Source organism: Nicotiana tomentosiformis, chromosome 5 (assembly GCF_000390325.3).
Source record: "Nicotiana tomentosiformis chromosome 5, ASM39032v3, whole genome shotgun sequence".
NCBI lineage: Eukaryota > Viridiplantae > Streptophyta > Magnoliopsida > Solanales > Solanaceae > Nicotiana > Nicotiana tomentosiformis.
In genome coordinates, this window is record NC_090816.1 from 24,088,057 (window position 1) to 24,106,552 (window position 18,496).

General features: G+C 35.3%; 3 protein-coding genes across 4 annotated transcripts; 2 read left to right on the forward strand and 1 right to left on the reverse strand.

The window, feature by feature from the left end:
• Positions 1 to 419: 419 nt before the first annotated feature.
• Positions 420 to 6,917, reverse strand: LOC138910819 (uncharacterized). Its single transcript, XM_070202082.1, has 2 exons — positions 5,720 to 6,917; positions 420 to 814 (listed from the first exon to the last, which is right to left on the reverse strand). The coding sequence occupies exons 1-2, from the start codon at positions 6,104 to 6,106 to the stop codon at positions 794 to 796; spliced, it is 408 nt and encodes a 135-aa protein (XP_070058183.1). The 5' UTR covers positions 6,107 to 6,917; the 3' UTR covers positions 420 to 793.
• A 2,983-nt stretch (positions 6,918 to 9,900) lies between these two features.
• Positions 9,901 to 13,391, forward strand: LOC104111762 (copper transport protein ATX1-like). Of its 2 annotated transcripts, none has more exons than XM_009621531.4 (3): positions 9,901 to 10,038; positions 12,118 to 12,193; positions 13,093 to 13,391. In XM_009621531.4, the coding sequence occupies exons 2-3, from the start codon at positions 12,139 to 12,141 to the stop codon at positions 13,266 to 13,268; spliced, it is 231 nt and encodes a 76-aa protein (XP_009619826.1). In that variant the 5' UTR covers positions 9,901 to 10,038; positions 12,118 to 12,138; the 3' UTR covers positions 13,269 to 13,391. The 2 variants fall into 2 exon arrangements, with proteins under 2 accessions (XP_009619826.1, XP_009619825.1); XM_009621530.4 differs by lacking the exon at positions 9,901 to 10,038 and adding an exon at positions 10,562 to 10,721.
• A 1,922-nt stretch (positions 13,392 to 15,313) lies between these two features.
• LOC104111761 (peroxidase 5-like) lies at positions 15,314 to 17,142 on the forward strand. The gene is made up of 2 exons (XM_009621529.4): positions 15,314 to 15,629; positions 16,023 to 17,142. The coding sequence occupies exons 1-2, from the start codon at positions 15,390 to 15,392 to the stop codon at positions 16,785 to 16,787; spliced, it is 1,005 nt and encodes a 334-aa protein (XP_009619824.1). The 5' UTR covers positions 15,314 to 15,389; the 3' UTR covers positions 16,788 to 17,142.
• The last annotated feature ends 1,354 nt before the right edge of the window (positions 17,143 to 18,496 follow it).

Genomic DNA, 18,496 nt, shown 5'->3' on the forward strand with positions numbered 1-18,496 from the left:
CTTGGAATAATCAATTTGAAAATGCAAGGAGCATATATATGGCTGTCAAAGTTCATATGTTACCTTTAAATCTCGCATTGAGAATATGCTCATGCATTATGTGCCACATATTAAAAGGGTAATGATGGGATGGCAAGAATTCTTTCGTCCCCAATCAAAAGTCATGAACTTTTTTCTAGGAGTTGATTTATGAATCCCAATTAATCAGACTAGTAGATTTTAAGTCCTAAATGCTTAAAGCGCAAAAATTAATCAAACTAGTGAGCATGTACACATATAATATCTCTGATTCTAGTTCATGAAGTTTAACGAACTATAGTACTTGATATATATACTACCCCAAAATAAGGTAAAAATAGAGAATGAAGTACTTGAAAAACTTTAACTCTAGTCTAGAGGTATATTGTAATGAAGGGGAATTATATCGATAGGGAGAATTGCAATCGTGTATATTAATATAAGAGTTCATCTTCAAACTATTACAACTACTCCAAAATTAGTAACCAAATCTTTCCAAGGGAAGAAGAAACAGAAAATGAAGAAGGGAGGGAGGTTCCAGAGTTAATCTAACCAACTAAGAAAATAAAGAGACGACTTCATAGCATGAGCCCTAATAGATTATGTTTTTCTTCTATATATAGGCATCTTTCCGGGGTCCCAAAGGTAATTTGCCAACTCTTCAAGTGTGTCTTCCACCGTAGCCACATTTGTTACAATACTCCTGCCCCCAATAAAAACCTTGTCCTCAAGGTTTTCGAGCCAATAACAACGTGGGTTGTAGTCTCCCCACCCATTATCGCCAAGCCAAAGTGTTCTGTATGGCCAAAGAAGAATATGTAAACATGTACATGAGCTAACACAAAGGCAATAGAGATAGAAGTTTCAAATTCAACCATAGCTGCATCAGGCATTCCATACAAATTGTTCTCAAGTAAAATAGAAGGAATGAATGCTGGCTTTTGAGTCACAAGGCTAATCTGGATCCTTAGCCAACTAAATTGTAATGTCATGATGTTCAAAATGCACATAAAAACCTGCCACCTAGTTAGAACACAAAGTCTTTCTCTCAGTAAGCCAACAAGGCTTTTTCTTGAGCCACTGGCACCAACGACGAAAATTGGCTTGTTAGCAATCGCACACCAACTGTGAACATAATTACATTAGCGGCAAACTGTTTTTCCATGAGATAGGATTCAACTAGATGGAACCTGGGTACAATCTCGAACATGGTAGCACCGAAAACATTTTCTCGGATGCAGTCCAATGTGCACAAAACAATATCAGCTTCTCCCAATTCATCAAAATTCCTTGCAGCTATAGCAAAACATCCAGAGGTTGAATACATGATAAACAAGGGACTAACAATTGCAACCACAGATATAGTCCCGTGCTTATATTATTAGAATGAATCTGTTGCCTCTGTCTAAATTGAGCAAACGTCGAACACGAACGGATCACGCTAACAAATGTTGTGTCAAATGGTTGATACCTAGCGAGTTTCATCAAATTAAACGGCTCCAATGCACCCTCGAAACATTTTGCAATCGATACCACACTACTTTCCCCCTCACAAGTTGTTCGTGTTCTCCTCAAGACAATAGGTTTACTGATAAAGGCCTCCCTCAGTCCTAGGGATGTGCATGGATCGGATCGGATCGGATTTAACACATTTCGGATTCGGATTTCGGATTCTACAAAATGCAATCCGAATTCGATCCAAATTAATATCGGATCGGATCGGATTTTAAAGTTTGGATCGGATCGAATTTTCGGATTTCGGATCAGATTATTATGCCTCAAAGTTGCAAACTCATATGTATATTTCTTTGTAAAAGAGGCAATACAGTAAGAAAAATTCATGTTTCTGCAATTATGAGAGTACTATGGTACTAATATAGATAAATCCAGTAATTGTAAAGGTAATAACTTGGAGGAAGATGTAAAGGAAGTACTGACCATCCGAAATTAAAGTTTAATATTTATACATGCCCTAATAATTTCGGATTTCGGATCGGATTGGGTTACAATTATACCAATCCGAATTCGATCCGAATATCCGAAATTTTAATAAACACAATCCGAAATCCGATTCAAATATCCGAAATCCGAAATTGAGCGGATCAGTTCGGATTTCGGATATCCGATCCAAATGAACAGCCCTACTCAGTCCGCTCTTAAGGTCCAGCTATAGTGATTGGACAACCTGTTATTAAAATCTATATTGCTAACATCATTGGACAAACCATATGAACTTGCAGCATCTGTAAGCTTAGTGATAATACTTGTGATATGCGAACCAGCAATGACACCAGCATGAGCATAAAAAATAGTGTTAGCAATGGCTAAGGTGGCATGAAGCTTAGTAGCTGCACTAATGAGATACTCAGGTTCTGGGATATTAGCAAAAAGTAAGCTAGCAGAGACGTCTCTGAACCATGAATCAATTAATCCCTGCTTTGTCATACCATCTTCAGGGACCCGCAAATAGCCATCAAATAGAAAGGAGATATACACGTACTTCAGTTGGAAATAAGAATAGAATTTGGCTGCATCACAAGGATTTAGTAATGGAGCAATGTAAACCGATGCTCCATAACTCTAACACTGACACACAAATATGTAAATGCTCTTTTAGCACTTTTCTCAAACCATTCATGTGCAATTAATGTCAACATCAAAAGACTAAAAGATGAGAGTTCTTGAAGTGAGAGCTCACATTCTACATAAATCCAAATATCTCTACCTGTGATGACCCAAAATGTCATCTTTAAATTTAATAATTAATTCTGTGTTCTAAGACCTCAAAAAACACTATTTATCACTCCTCGACTTGCGTGCATAGTCCGTAAAATTTTCCGAAAAGTTTTTATGTGAAAAATGGATTAAAATGTGAAATAGAACTTTAAAACTCAACTGAGTTGACTTTGGTCAACATTTTGAGCAAACAGACTCGGATCAATGTTTTGACAGTTCCGGTAGGTCCGTATCGTGATTTGGGACTTGGGCGTATGTCCGGAATCGAATTTCGAGGTCCCTAGCCCGAGATATGGAATTTTGATGAAAAATTAAAAGTTTGAAAGCTTAATGATTTTTAAGAATTTACTGATGTTGGATTTATTGACACCGGGTCCGTATTTAGGTTCCGGAGCCCGGTATAGGTCCACTATAATATTTATGACTTGTCTGCCGAATTTGGTGAGAATCGAAGTTGATTTGACGCGATTCGGACGTCCAGTTGAAAAATATAAGTTTTAAAGTTTTCTTGAAAATTTCCTTTGATTTGGTGTCCGATTCGTAGTTCTAGGTGTTATTTTGGCGATTTGATCGCGCGAGCAAGTTCGTATGATGTTTTAGGATTTGGGTGCATGTTTGGTTTGGAGACCCGAGGGCTCGGGTGAGTTTCGGATAAGCTACGGGATGATTTCGGACTTAGAAAATCTGGTTTTCTGCAGTCTTCAGGCTTCTAGTGTGTTCTTGTTCGCGTTCGCGAACGCGAAGAGTAAATTGGACTGGCACGTTTTGTGCTTCGCAAACGCGAGGCACTGACCGCGTTCGCGAAGGGTAAAAATTCCAGAAACAGAACTTAAGTTCTGGAAAATGGGATTCGTCCCATTTTCAACTCTTTTCCATTTTTGAGCTCGGGTAAGGCGATTCTTGGGCGATTTTCACGGAAAAATATTGGAGTAAGTGTTCCTTATCCTATATTGATTATATTTCATGATTCCATGCTCAATTACATCATGAATCCGTGAATTTATGGAAGAAAAATCAGTTTTTTATAAAATCTTCCAAAAACGAAAATTTAAGATTTGAAGGTCCATTTGACATCGGAATTGGATAATTTTTGTATGGTTGAACTCGTAGCGGAACGGGTGTTTGAATTTCGCGAGTTTTTCCGGGATTTGAGACGTGGGTCCCACTGTCGAATATTTAAATGAATTTCGAATTTTTATCCGAAAATTAGTAAATTCATATGGAATTAATTCCTATAATTCGTATTGAGTATATCGAATTGTTTGTGAATAGATTTGACACTTTTGGAGACAAATTCAAAAGGAAAAGCTGTGGTCGAATAATTTATTGGAATTTGCAAAGCGAGGTAAGAGTCGTGGTTAACCTTGACTTGAGGGAATAAAACTCTTAAACTATTTGTTATGTGAAATACATGTGAACGATGCATAGGCGAGGTGACGAGTGTCTATACGTCGTCAAATTAATTGTTTGCATAATTACTTGAAAAATCATAAATCGTTTTAAATCATGAATTAATTGTTATAAAAATTATTTCTCTCCTATTCTTTGTCAAATATAAATTCTTGAATTCCTGCAATAATTGCTACATGCTGATTTGATTTATGTGCATTAATTACTACTTGACATTTAGCATATTAAATAGTAAACTGCCTATTTTCTTCCTGATTTCCATAATAAATTGATATTTGACATTGTTTGTTTCATAATTAAATTATAATTATTGTATGCTCGTTGACTTATAATTTCATATTAATTATTGCATTTATTGGAGTAATTTCTTTTATAAGAATTGATTAAAATGAATATATTGGAGGAACGGGTTGCACGCCGCAGGAGAATTGATTTGAAATGAACATATTGGGGGATCGGGTTGCGCTCCGCAACAGACTTATTAAAAAGTCCATATTGGGGGATCGGGTTGCACGTCGCAACAGACTTATTAAAAAGTCCATATTGGGGGATCGGATTGCACGCCGCAACAGACTTATTTAAAAGTCTATATATAAATATATATATATATATATATATATATATATATATATATATATATATTTGATTAAAATAAATATATTGGAGGATTGAAAATGAATATATTGTGAGAGCGGTTTGCACGCTGCAACGAAAATTGGTTGAATTAATAATTGGTTATGACTGCTGAGTTAGCTTCAACTATTATAAATGAGTTACCTGATTTATTTCTATTATTCGTTGTTGTTACTAATATTGCGTACAGGTTAATGTAAGTGACCTGCCTTAGCCTCGTCACTACTTCGTCGAGGTTAGGCTCAGCACTTACCAGTACATGGGGTCAGTTGTACTGATACTATACTCTGCACTTCTTGTGCAGATTTCGGAGTTGGTCTCAACGGCGTACCATAGATTTGCTCGGATTTCAGCTACCAGAGGAGACTTGAGGTATAACTGCACAGCGTCTGCAGTTCTGAAGTCCCCGTCTATTTTACTTTAGCTGTGTGTTTGTTTCCAAAATCCAAACAAATTTATTTTATTCAAACCTTTATTTGTATTATTCTAGAAGCTCGTGCACTTGTGACACCAGTTCCGGGATGGTATTTAGACAACATTATTTTTATGGATTAATCATTACATTTCAGACTTTACTTCAGCATTTGTTTCTTTGTTATTAATAAATTTAAAAATTATTTTAAAAATGGATAATATTATTCTAAAGTTGGCTTGCCTAGTAAGTGAAATGTTAGGCGCCATCATGGTTCGAAGGTGGGAATTTCGGGTCGTGACACTACCTCTGTCAAAGGCGTGAAGTATGACTGGGCGTAAGGAGGGACCAAGACGGGTGGACACATGGACAAAAACAATCGTTAATCTCTGGCTGTTATTTATCCAGTTACATGCATGAATTCGTAGTGCGATAATATCTAATAAATGGGGTATAATAGGCTAAATACTCGCAAAAAATCTCACTAAAATCAAAGGGAGATAACTTCACCTGAAGTTGAGTAAATCTGGCAACCTGAAATTTGCCTCTCCAATCACCATCACAAACAAATTGCTTTGTGAAATTCACTTGAAATGCAATCGCCGAACCTAGAATTCCAGATTCAACCAGTTGAGGACATTCAATGAATAAATGGTCCTCTTCTAATTGTCCATTTGTCAAATAAAGTACCATTGCCGCGAGAATGACAGTTGCAGCTGATGGCCTAGGATCGAACACCTTGGAGCAGTAAGGAGGCATTTCGTCAAGCATCTGGTCCATAAGGTTTGACTGTGTATCTTCTACAGCTGATGCAACTGCAGAAACAAAGACCCCTACAGTTGCTGGTTCATTATCAAGACATTTGAGCCAACTTTGAACAGCTCCGGACAGTGTCATTAGAGATGGTGTTTGTCTATAGTATCAAGACAATGACAGTGGTACATGGAAAATTGATGTCCATATTGAAGGTTAAGGATGCTTTGAAGGAAACCTGCATTTCTACTCAATCTCAGTAGGTATTCGACAATCGTGGTAACTAAGAGAAATTAAAATCGACTCCTTGTTTGCAAACAGGAAACTACACCCATGGTTGTTTTTTTGAGAATTTCCATCAGACACTTGGTATGCAAAAGCCCCTGCTTGATCTCCCATCCCAATTGCCAACATCTCACCAAACATTCTATAGCGAAGATTCCATAGAAGACTATTATCAAACATCAGTGTTACCCCTTCGGATATGAGTCCATTTGCTGAACCAGGATCAAACGAAAAATGAAGTAACATATGTTGGGCAGTCACATTTTTAGGCATCATCCAGTACCTATACAGTCCATTAGATTTAGGAATTTGATCGAACAGGTTGTAAGCAACTCTAGGCCGCTCAAAATGTAAAAAAATTCCATAGGACTGTTGAAGGAAACAATACCCAAATCAGGTTCTTGAAAACCAAGTACGACAACTTGAATAAATTCTCCCTTAGAGTATGTGATAACAAGAGCAATAGGTAGAACTTTGAAACCCTCTAGTTCTGGAAATGTATCCCCAACTTTAATAACAAGAGATTGTGGATCCAGAGCTATTGAGGTTTCATCGACTAAATCAAAGTCACTCTCATTGACACCAACTAACGCAACACTGTCCGGCTCATCATCCACGGTGGCCTCCTCTATTGCTGTTTCCAATGTTTTAAAAGGCAAGGTCAAATGCGTTTTACATGTACCTCAGTAAGAGCCATGGGGCGTATATATATATATATATATATTAAAATTTTTAATTTATAAATTAATAAAATAACATTATAACACAAAAAAATTTAAAATATAAATTAAAAGTTAAAAATTAAAAGAAAATTAAAGAACTCATAGAAAAATAATATCTAGCATGATTCTTAAGTATAACTGATGCATACATATCACGTATAACATATTTAACTTTCAAATAATTAAAAACTTACAATTTCCTTAAAAGAAATGATCAAACTCCACATTTTACTTTCCTAAAAGTAAATAATTAATAAAATCTTATTAGTACAATAATTAAAATATTACTCCTTCATGAATAAATACAAATTAGTTTAAGATATCAAATTAATAAAAGTGTATAACAAGGAGGGACAAATGAACTAAGACACGACCAATAACAAGTGAAGATATAAATTCACAATACTATGTCTTATTATTAGAGTTACGCTCAATCTTCATATTTCTATTGATGAATAGAACTTTTATCATTAATTTGTTAAAGAATTTTGAACGTCAACGATATTAATTAGGAAATTCGACACGTGATTTGTGTTAGAACTGTTAGGCGAGCCCCGAGCGTTGGGCGTGTTTAGGACGCACGGTCGGGCGCTTAGGACGTAAGTCTCACATAACTAAGCCCCATACATGAACCCCAGGGCGTTTTGCACATGACCCGCCTAGGGGCGAGCCCCGAACGAGTCCCAGAAATACCTTTTAAAATACTGGTTGTTTCTGCCAAAGTTGTTGAGTCCAATTGCATCTCTTGCAGCACTTACCCCATGTGGCTAAAATTAGAGAGCATACGTGAGTTACTTTCTTGTAACTCTATCACTAAGGTGTGTTTGGTACGAAGGAAAATGTTTTCCATGGAGAATGTTTTCATAGAAAATGAGTGGTTTTATCACTTATTTTCCTTGTTTGGTTGATGGGTGAAAAACTTTTTTCGGAGAATATTTTATAATGTTTGGCTAAAGAGTGAAAAAAGTTTTTTTTAGAAAAATAAGTTTTTATGATACTCTCTCACCCCCTTCCCCCAAGTCCTTATGTTCCCTTGCTCTATTTTTATGACTCTATTTTCTTCAAGAATTTAATTATTCTTCTGAAAATTTATACAAACCCAAAGGAACTAATGTATTGCTTTACTTTTTTACGCAAAACAACATTAAAATTTGTGCTCCATAACTAAACAAATACTCTTTTTTGGTTGAAAAAGAAAGTACTATTTTCTACAACATGAAAATAAAGCATTCATTTTGTTGAAATGAAAGAAAATATTTTTTCTACATCATGAAAAGAAAATATTCATTTTGTTGAAATGAAAGAAAATACTTGTTTTTACATCATGAAAAAAAAATATTCTTTTTGTTGCAATAAAAGAAAATACTTTTTTACTATATCATTTTGTTGAAATGAAAGAAAATATTTTTTCTACATCTTGAAAAGAAAGTACTTTTTTGTTAAAATAATTTTTTTTTATATCGTGAAAAGAAAATACTCATTTGTTGAAATGAAATAATTTTTTTTTAATCTATAACATGAAAAGAAACTACATTAATAATATTTCTATTTAGGGTGGAGTTGGGGTGGGTTGGTAAAGGTTGGTGGGGATGGGGAATGGGGAATGGGGGAAGGTTGGAAAAGAGTTTTGGAAAATGTTTTTCCTTCTCTTGATAGATAAAATATTTCCCTCTAATTGAAGAAAAATTAGTTTATGAGGAAAATATTATTCCAAAATATTTAAGCCAACCAAACATGAAAAAATTAAAAAATATTTTCCTTCATACCAAACACACCCTAAATCATGTACGGTTTTGATGGAAGTGTAGATCTTCTCCAAAACTGCAGTTGGAAAGTGGGGCAACATTGGCAGTCACCCAATTAGTAGACCAGGGACAATGAAAGTACCAATGTAATGAAGGAGAATTGTATTGACAGGGAGAATTGCAATCATGTACATTAATATAAGAGTTCATCTTCAAACTATTACAATTACTCCAAATTAGTAACCAAATCTTTCGAGGGAAGAAGAAATAGAAAAGGAAGAAGGGAGAGAGGTTCCCGAGTTAATCTAACCAACTAAGAAAATAAAGAGAGGACTTCGTAGCATGAACCCCAATAGATTATGTTTCTCTTCTATATATAGGCATCTTTCCGAGGTCCCAAAGGTAATTTGCCAACTCTTCAAATGTGTCTTCTGCCGTAGCCACATTTGTTACATATATACGACTTTGAAATCAACTTAAAATCAAGTGGTGTCATTCGACAACACATGCCAACATTATTTGAAAAATAATGCAAAATTAACATTAATTTGTTATAGAAACTAAAGTCTTTGAATCACAAAATGCCAAATTTAATTTTAATACTATACAAATTGATCATTAACAATAGGTCAACATTGCTTGAACAATCCTCGTGCACACCACAGTCCATTGGTGTTTGAGGACGAGGGGCGGAGGCATAAGTTGAGATATGAGTTCAGCTGAACGCAGTAACTTTTGCTCAAACAATGTATTTTGGATCAAATTCATTATTATAAATATCAAATTTAGAACTCAATCATTAATACTTGAAGTTATTATTTTAAAATTCAAAACCTATAAAGTTAAAATCTTGACTCTGTCCTGAATGATAACTCATCCAAGTTCACCCTTCAATGAAATTCCTTGTAGTTAACTCGATTTGTCAAGGATATAGATTAGGGGATCGATTTTTTCAAGATTGAAATTAAGCATATCTGAAATGGATGGCTTAAAGAAAAGTGATTTTTTCATGTCCTTTGGAAAAAGAGGAGAATAAGAATATTTTATTATTTATCTTTCGGTTCACGAGCTTGTACTGCATAAAGGACATAGTACTACATTATAAAGTGCATGTACTACTACTAGTCTACTACCATATAGAAAAGAAAAAAGAAAAACAGGAAGAAGGATTTTGTACAGCTATAAAAATTGATTAAGTTTTGTTGAGGAAAATCAATGTTAGGTCCAACGAATACCTCTTTCTTTTCTTTATTTATATATGCATCTTATTCTAAAGCTAATTTATCCGATTAATTTTGTTTCATGCTGAGTTGGTCACTCAAAGGTAAAACACTACTCAATCATTAGAACGTTCTCTATTTTTTCAGATTTAAATTCAAGACTTTTGTGAAAGAATATCACTCATCTCAATAGAAATCATATGTCCATTGAACATTGTAAGTATATATAATACTCTTAATTTAAATGTATAGGTGTATATATTAAAGCTTGATATTATTTCTAAAAAGTGTTCGACCAAGTATTTTAAAAAATTAAGTAAGTGATTCTAAGTAATAAAGTTAAATTTTTTAACTTCTCGTTAAAAAGATTAACCGAACACAAAATTATTTCTTTGATACTAACATAACATTTCTCTAATGATTAAATTAAACACAAACTGTTATTCTCTTAAAATACCTTTCTAAAATCAATTTTGACAACAACAAAAAAAAAACACTTGCTAAATTTACCAGATTTTAGAAATTTAGCCAAATAAGCAATTATGTTAGCCGGTGGGTCAACTAACTAAATCAAATCCCAAATTAACGGTTTCCTTATATAATTGTTTTTCAAAATAGAAAGAAAATAAGAAAGAAACTATTTTTTTCCTTTTGTATAAATAGCAGGCCTTTGACACCTCTCATATCACACCATTGAAAGGTCCAAATTTTCTCTCTTGACTTTTTGTATCAAACCATTTTTTTTCTTCAAAAACCTCTCAAGTTTCTTCTCATCATCATGTCTCAGGTACTTTTAATTTTCCTATTCTTTTCAAATTAGTAAATTTTAAATCATAATTTTGAATTTGTTCTGTGAAGGGGTTGAAGAAATTTGCATGGTCAGTAGGAATTTCGATTTGGATTTGGAATGAATTTGTTGTTATAATGGGAAGAAAATCCCCAACGCGTTTGAGATTAAAGTGTAGTTGATTGATTGATTGAATGGCGTGAAAATCACTCTTACATGATTATGAGGGTTTTTCCTCTTCTTTTCAATGTTTAGGCTTCAGCTTTTCTCTTCCATATGCAGATAAACTAAGTTGAAGATTCAAATATTGGTTTTTATATGCTGTCTGACTTTGTTAATCTTAAAGAGTAATCTTGAAATAATTAATTGAAGGGTTGGGTAAGCTTTACCTGTTTAGTGGGGATTTGATCTGGTTCATTCTTGTTTCAGCTGATGAGATATGGTTTTGGAATGAATTTGTTGTTTTAATAGGAAAAAATCACTCTTGGCATGATTATGAGCTATGACTGTTTGAAGATGAATGAATTTCTTTGTGTTTACAACTGTGTTTGGTAGCTGTATTCAACTATTAATTGGGTAGTTAAGTAGTTCCGTTCCTGAGTATCTAGAAAGCTATGTTGATCTAGAATATAAAGAGAATCTTGCTGTTCCAACTCGTGTCGATGATGGAGCTCTTAGTAGTAGAAGTTGTAGTTGAATTGATTCAAACAGTGCTTGTTAACAAGATCTTCTCAAAGAAACAAGAAAGCAATTAATTGATGAATTTGAATGAAGGAAGACAGTTTTTCTTCTTTTGGATTTGACCAAGTGTCCCTTAAGTATTTCACTTAGACTAAACTGGTCCCGTAAGTGTCATGGTTCACAGATATCTACCTTCAAATATAAAAAAAAATTGTCGAAGATAAACTCGAAATCTGAAACAGACTCTCAGTTTCTTCTTTTGGTTGTTGGGGGGGGGGGGGGGTGTCATCTGATACCACAGTCGCTAAACGTTATATAAAGTTGAGCATCATACGTTCAACGGTTGTTGTGAGTCTTGTGACACTTGAAAACAGTGCCAAAAGCAGGATTTTCACCGAGAGGATTCGAAAAATAAAAAAAGTAAATACGCGAAGAAGCTAAGGGGATTCAACATCTAATATATGTACATGGAAAAAAATATCAACCTTATATACACAGTATAATTTTCGGGCGAAGGGGGTTCGGCTAACCCTCTTCCACCCACCTAGCTGCGCCCTTTCTAGTAAAGATTTAAACAGTAAGTAGCTTAAACTTACCAAAGCCTCATGCCGTGGAGCCTAGTTGATGAATGTGCTATTTTTATGCTATGCTTTCATAACTCTACATCTCTGCAACTGTCAATTTAATGCAATTTGTTTTACCATTGTGATGGCAGACTGTTGTTCTCAAGGTTGGCATGTCATGCCAAGGCTGTGTCGGGGCTGTAAAGAGGGTGTTGGGGAAAATGGAAGGTAAACAGTTATACTAGGATTATTCTTAGTGCTTTACAACATTTAACTTACTAGCCTCCTATGTATGATTGCCATGATAAGATCAGTTTTAAGATTATTCCTTAATACTATCAGAATATATTGCTCCCTTAGTTTCATTTTATATGAGCATGTTCCCAAGAAAATGATATCTTTCTATATTTAGAAACTCTTTTGACTTTAAACTTCCTATTCTACACTTGATGACATGCTCGTATGATCATTGAAATGTCATGACGTCATGGCACGTTTAAAACCATAAGTTCTAAGGGTATAGTATGTGTCAAGTCTTTATTTCTTTCTTGAACTTTGTCCCCTGTCAAACAGTCATATAAGATGAAACAAGGGATTGAGATTTTCTTCTGATTCTCTATTAACTGAATACATCATAGCATTACTTTTGTCATATGGACGCTTTCTATTGTGTATTCTCTCATGCACTGCTGCAAAGGCCAGAGTACACATGCTTGCTTGCTTCTTATTTTATGGGAAAAGTTATCTTGTCATATCTGCATATCTCTGAAAAAACATCAGCTCTGGTTGGTTCATCCATCTTTGCGTAAACTATGAAATTGTTGTTTATAGTCTATTCTATGAGTAGAACTGACCAAGAATGCTCCTCTATAGTCCTCGTCATCTTTCTTACTCAGTCAGTCACCCTACACCATATGCCAAATTTTCCTTCTTTTGACTGCTAACTCAATCACCGATCAGAATCTTCTCCATTTTGCTAAAGGGCTTTATCAAGAAGCCTGAGATTATTGGATAGCATTATGCACGACTAAAGAACGAGAGCTTGAGTCGCTTATTTGCTTATAGTCTCATAACAGATAAATATCAGTAAAATATCGACTCATGTTTTCTTTATTAACCATCTTCAGGTGTAGAAAACTTTGACATTGATCTGAAGGAGCAAAAAGTGACTGTAAAGGGCAATGTTCAACCAGAAGCTGTTCTCCAGACCGTCTCAAAGACTGGAAAACCAACATCTTTCTGGGAAGCAGGGGAACGGGCTCAAACAGAAGAAAAGCCTGCAGAAGCTGTTGGTACAGCTTGATGGTGTCTAATGGCCTGGAATTGTATGTTAAGGCTTGAGCTTTATACGACTTTATCAAGATTTCCTGTGTGTAATATGAGGCTTTAACAGTTTTAATCTAAAATTGCAATAAGCTCTTGAGCATTTGGTGTTGTTTTCTTTGATATAGATAGCAAGTGCATGTTAAACATCTGAGAAAACCAAATGTAGGTGTTTGTAAGAGAAATCGAAGGATAAACAGGGTGATCTTATCGATAACTGTAATTGGGTGTTTGAATCTGTTAAGCAATTTGAGAAAACAAATTTGTCAGGAATTTAATGCAAGTACCTTAAACAAATGCTTCCTTTAGGTATATGTGATGGAACCTCCTGCATTGGTTTAACGATTGGATTCCTTGCTTAGTTTTCTCTTTCTCTGTTGAGGGAAGATGTTCCAAGGTTTCATTCTTGATTGAAACACACATAACCAAATTCACATGATCATACAACAATAATTATACGCTTCAATCTCTAGCAAGTCGTAATAGATTGTTCGAAAACTCACTTCTATATCGAGGGTATTCATCATAAATTTACTAGTTTTATGCTAATTTATGCTGACAATGTGAAGCTAGCTCCCAAGGGCAGAATTAAATCATTCTCAGTATCGTATCTCTGATAAATTATCCAAGTCTCATATCATAGCAAATGATTCTGATTACAGTGTAATTACCAGATGACCAGCATTTATATGTCATAGAAATGGAGCTGTTGTAGGGACAGCCAAGTCCAAGAAATTTTCAACATTACAGTTGCTAGTATCGACAATCATGTTCTATTTTAAGCTACTAAACGATTTCAACCAATTTGAAAATTTGTCATCTCTTAAACTATATATTGTAAGTTTGATTCCAATTGTGCACCATTCACATGCACTTTATATTCTTGTATTCTACATGTTATTGGGTCTAGGTAACCTTTCATATAGCCATTATACCTATAGAAAACTACTCATTTCAATGGTCAAGGTTGTATATGATTTTCATTTTTTTAAAACTGTGGTGTCCGGACCAACTTGCACACACTTTGGCTATTCCATTATATGTCACCAGCAGAATCGCGTAACTGGGAGCACTAAAGCTTAGACAAATGAGAAGAAATCACCTAGCATTTTTTGACTGTGCTGGAATCTGAACTCTGTTCTCCCACGTATTTTAACCAATTTCATTGACTGGTACGCCATACCTTTATATGGTTTCATTGTTGTAAATCCGTGGAAGCATCACATATTTTGGTTGACCAATTTCAAACTAACAGCGAAAAATACAGCTCAACACATATCAAAACAAGTCTTGGCATATTTAACCGTCTCTGACACAACTCACAAGCATTTTTTAAGTAGCAGAGAGCAGGTGGAACATTGCTACTTGTTATATAATAGGGAATTCAGTTAGTGGAATAAGTTATCAGGAAATATTTAATCAGATAAAAAAAAGTCAAGACTTCTTACAACTTATAATAAGGAGTTGACATTCAATATCTGTACCAGAAAGAGAACATAGTGGCTACCAACTAACTAATCAAATAAACAAGCAAATTTGACCTTCAAATGGAATTTGTTTATACATCAAGAAACTTATGTAAATTTTTGGTTCTCACAATTTGCCTATAGATTTTGCATTGTGACTCAAGTTATCCAGAACCAGGAATCTCCTGCTTTTCTGCCAACAGCTATTTTTACCTCATTAACATTTGATAATTAGTTAAAAGTTAATCAATTTCCGTTCAGGTAAACCACAGTAAATCAATTCAGATTCTTGGTTATTGATCATCTCAGCTTCGCTAAAAGCACTATTATACGGTCATTCGCTGAAGGAAAAGGACTGTCAACTTAAACTTTTCATGGATATAATAAAGTGGTAGCTGTTGAACTCTTCAAAGTTGATAGAAACTAAAGAAAACTTCAACCTTTGCAGTTAGTATTACAGGCAATCATGTTCTGTTTTAATATTGACATAAGATTTCTTCTTTATGTGCTGGAAATAGCTACAAGGCATATTGCAAACTATAAAAGCTCCATAGTATACATAATATTATACATAACCTGGGGAGAGAAACTAGAGAAAAAAGCCAAAGTAGCTAGCTGCTCTTGAGCCACAAAGAATGGATTCAAAGGGCTACAATTGTTCAGTTATTGCACTAGTTTCTTGCCTGGTTTTATCCCTTTCAGTCTCTTCCTTGGCAAAAAAACAACCACACTGTCCACTTAAAGTAGGTTTCTATCAACATACTTGTCCCTCTGCTGAATCCATTGTGAGAAATGTTGTGTACAAAGCCGTTTCGCGTAATCCAGGCATAGCTGCTGGCCTTATCAGGCTACATTTTCATGACTGCTTTGTGAGGGTATGTTATGTCCTTCTGTCTAACATGATAGTGTTCTATTAATAATTTCATTATTTCCTTAATTTTTCCTGCATGTTAAACTGTGTGACCATTCCATGTAAACTCATAAGCTGTTAAAGAGAGCACAATGTTACTTACCTAATTATATTATGTCTCAACACACCCCTCATGTGTGAGCCTGGTTAGCTTTCATGGACTAAATATGCGGAAATTTTTGATTTTTTGGTGGCGGTGAGATTTGAACTCACGATCTCGACTTTCTCTGTTACCATGTTGAATTGTGTGATCGTCTCATTAAGCTTTTAAATGAGGTTGTCACATAGTTCAACAAGTGCTACGCTTGATAATTTCATCATCAACTTAATATTGTTTTCTGCATTTTATGTACTTTAGGGATGTGATGCATCTGTGCTATTGGATGGACCAAATTCAGAAAAGGAAAGTGTAGCGAACAAAAACAGCTTACGAGGTTTTGAGGTGATTGATGCAGCTAAAGCTAAGCTTGAGGCTGCATGCCCGGGAACTGTCTCGTGTGCAGACATTCTCGCCTTTGCTGCTCGTGACAGTTCTTACAAAGTTGGGAAAATAAACTATGCTGTCCAAGCAGGACGTCGTGATGGGCGTGTTTCTATCAAGGACGAGGCCTTAGCCAATCTTCCCTCTCCATTTGTTGGTGTCAAGGAACTGATCAAGAATTTTGCAAGAAAAGGGATGTCGGTTGATGAAATGGTGACCCTCTCTGGTGCACATTCTATTGGTATTGCTCATTGTGCTATTTTTGCAAGTCGACTATACCCTCAAAACAAGCAACAAAATCTGCCAATTGATCCTGAATATGCAAAAATGTTAAAGTCCATTTGCCCACCAGAAGCACTTACAAATGGAACAGGAGTCGCTAACCCTGCTAATCTTGATGTTCTAACACCAAACAAATTGGATAATAGATACTACATGGATTTGAAGAGTAAGAAGGGGCTATTAGTTTCTGATCAAACATTGATGAGTAATCCTAAAACTGCGAAAATGGTGAACTTCAACGCGAGATATGGCCGCGTGTGGGGTAAGAAATTTGCAGATGCAATGGTGCATATGGGTACCTTGGATGTTCTCACAGGGTGGAAGGGTGAAATCAGGAAGAACTGCCATTTTGTTAACTAATTTGTCATTGTGAGATCAGGAAGAATTGCCATGTTGTTATTATTTTTGTTCTTTTTTATTTATAACGGCGCTGTTCGGGTCAGCTTATGTTCATCTTGGCTATATCAGTGGCTTCTGCTATCTTCCACCGGCACAAGCACCAGGTAATATGGCAGGAAGAACTGCTATATTATGTTGTGAACTAATTTGTCATTCTTTTGTCTTACGAGTTTTGTAAAGGTTTCAAGTACTATTTCAGTCTTCTTTTTATGGTTTTTGTGAGTTGTAAACATCCTACTGATACTGAAGTAAGGATCGATGGTTCAATCTTTGTTGAATTATTACAGATGAATCTTCTTAATAAACTTATTCCTGATTGAAAGTCTCCAAAAGAAAGAGTTATTACTTCTTTTCATACTTTGAATTAAATCAGTTTAAACTAGTGTCATACACTGCAAAAAAATTGGCAAGTACGAAAGTTATTGAAACAGGATTTATGGCGAAAAATAAAGTATAGATAAAGTTAGATCTCTTTGGGCTAAACCAGCCCAAAGATACTCTTAATATGATATGATATTTTCCGTTTTAGGCCAAGCCCGAAAACCTTATATGTATGCTCCCAAACTTTTCAACTACCAATGTGAGACTTTGTTCGCACCCCCAACAATCTCCCCTCGAACTAAGTTCCAAGTGGCCCACTACCACGATTGTTAGAGTATTATAGCAACTAAAGTACGCAACGATATGGCAACTGAAGTACGCAACAAGCCTTTTCTTGTGTGCGCACCGCCCGCACCAATGATACTCTTAATATAATGTGATATTGTCCGCTTTGGGCTAAGCCCGCAAGGTTTTCCTCAAAGGCCTCACACCATCAAGAGATCCCTACACCTTATATGTAGGCTTTCGATCTTTTCACTATCACTGTGGGACTTTGTTCGCACACTTAACACTACAAAATAAACTGCAATTGGCTACGAACATCGTCGCTAATCTGTCGCTAAAACGCTCCTAGCTAGCAGAATTTCTTGATAATCCATTGATAATCCATCGCTAAATGAGATTAGCGACGAATTTTTCTGTTTAGCTACATAATTTTTAGTAGTGTAACACAACTCAAACTAAATTCTAGATTCGCTACTTATGGCATTATTATCCAATCCAGATGCAAAGTGGTGAACTCAAATTACTTAGACGATGGCCTGTTTGCTTTTTTTAAGTTCTAAAATTGGTGTATTTACCTAAATTTATAAGAACAGCTTCCAAGTTTTTATTTTTATATTAATTAAAGCCAATCACCCAGGTTGTCACCTCCTGTGGTGTTGGGGGGTTTGGCTAGACCCTACCATGTCTATTCCTACAAAACAATAGTGTAAGTACAAAGGAGGCGGACATGGACCTGATATCGAGAAGTAATACAAGATTAACCTAAGCCAATCTTCAAATACATGAGCGGTTAACTACTATACATATACCTCTCATTTTCTACAGTAAATGGTTCAACTTATTAAAAAAATTAGCTTTGTCATATCTAGTTCTAAAACTAGGAAGTTGCCACTTATCTAGTTGAAAAGGCCCTTTTACATTTCCTGGTAGTTGTTGGAAAGAGTAGAAGAAGACAGTGATTCCACTAGTCGTAGCGTTTTTGGCCAACATATCAACCACTTGATTAGCTTCTCTGTAACAATGCGAAATATTACTTCTGCTTGGCTCATCATATCGGCAATCTC

Bases quoted from the DNA above. Each gene is read 5' to 3' on its own strand.
- LOC138910819 (XM_070202082.1), bottom strand. From the start codon at position 6,106: ATGACACTGTCCGGAGCTGTTCAAAGTTGGCTCAAATGTCTTGATAAT. The intron at 815-5,719 runs GTGAAGTTATCT...TTGGCCATACAG, and splicing joins CCAGATTTACTCAACTTCAG to AACACTTTGGCTTGGCGATA.
- LOC104111762 (XM_009621530.4), top strand. The intron at 12,194-13,092 runs GTAAACAGTTAT...AACCATCTTCAG, and splicing joins GGTGTTGGGGAAAATGGAAG to GTGTAGAAAACTTTGACATT.
- LOC104111761 (XM_009621529.4), top strand. From the start codon at position 15,390: ATGGATTCAAAGGGCTACAATTGTTCAGTTATTGCACTAGTTTCTTGC. The intron at 15,630-16,022 runs GTATGTTATGTC...TATGTACTTTAG, and splicing joins TTCATGACTGCTTTGTGAGG to GGATGTGATGCATCTGTGCT.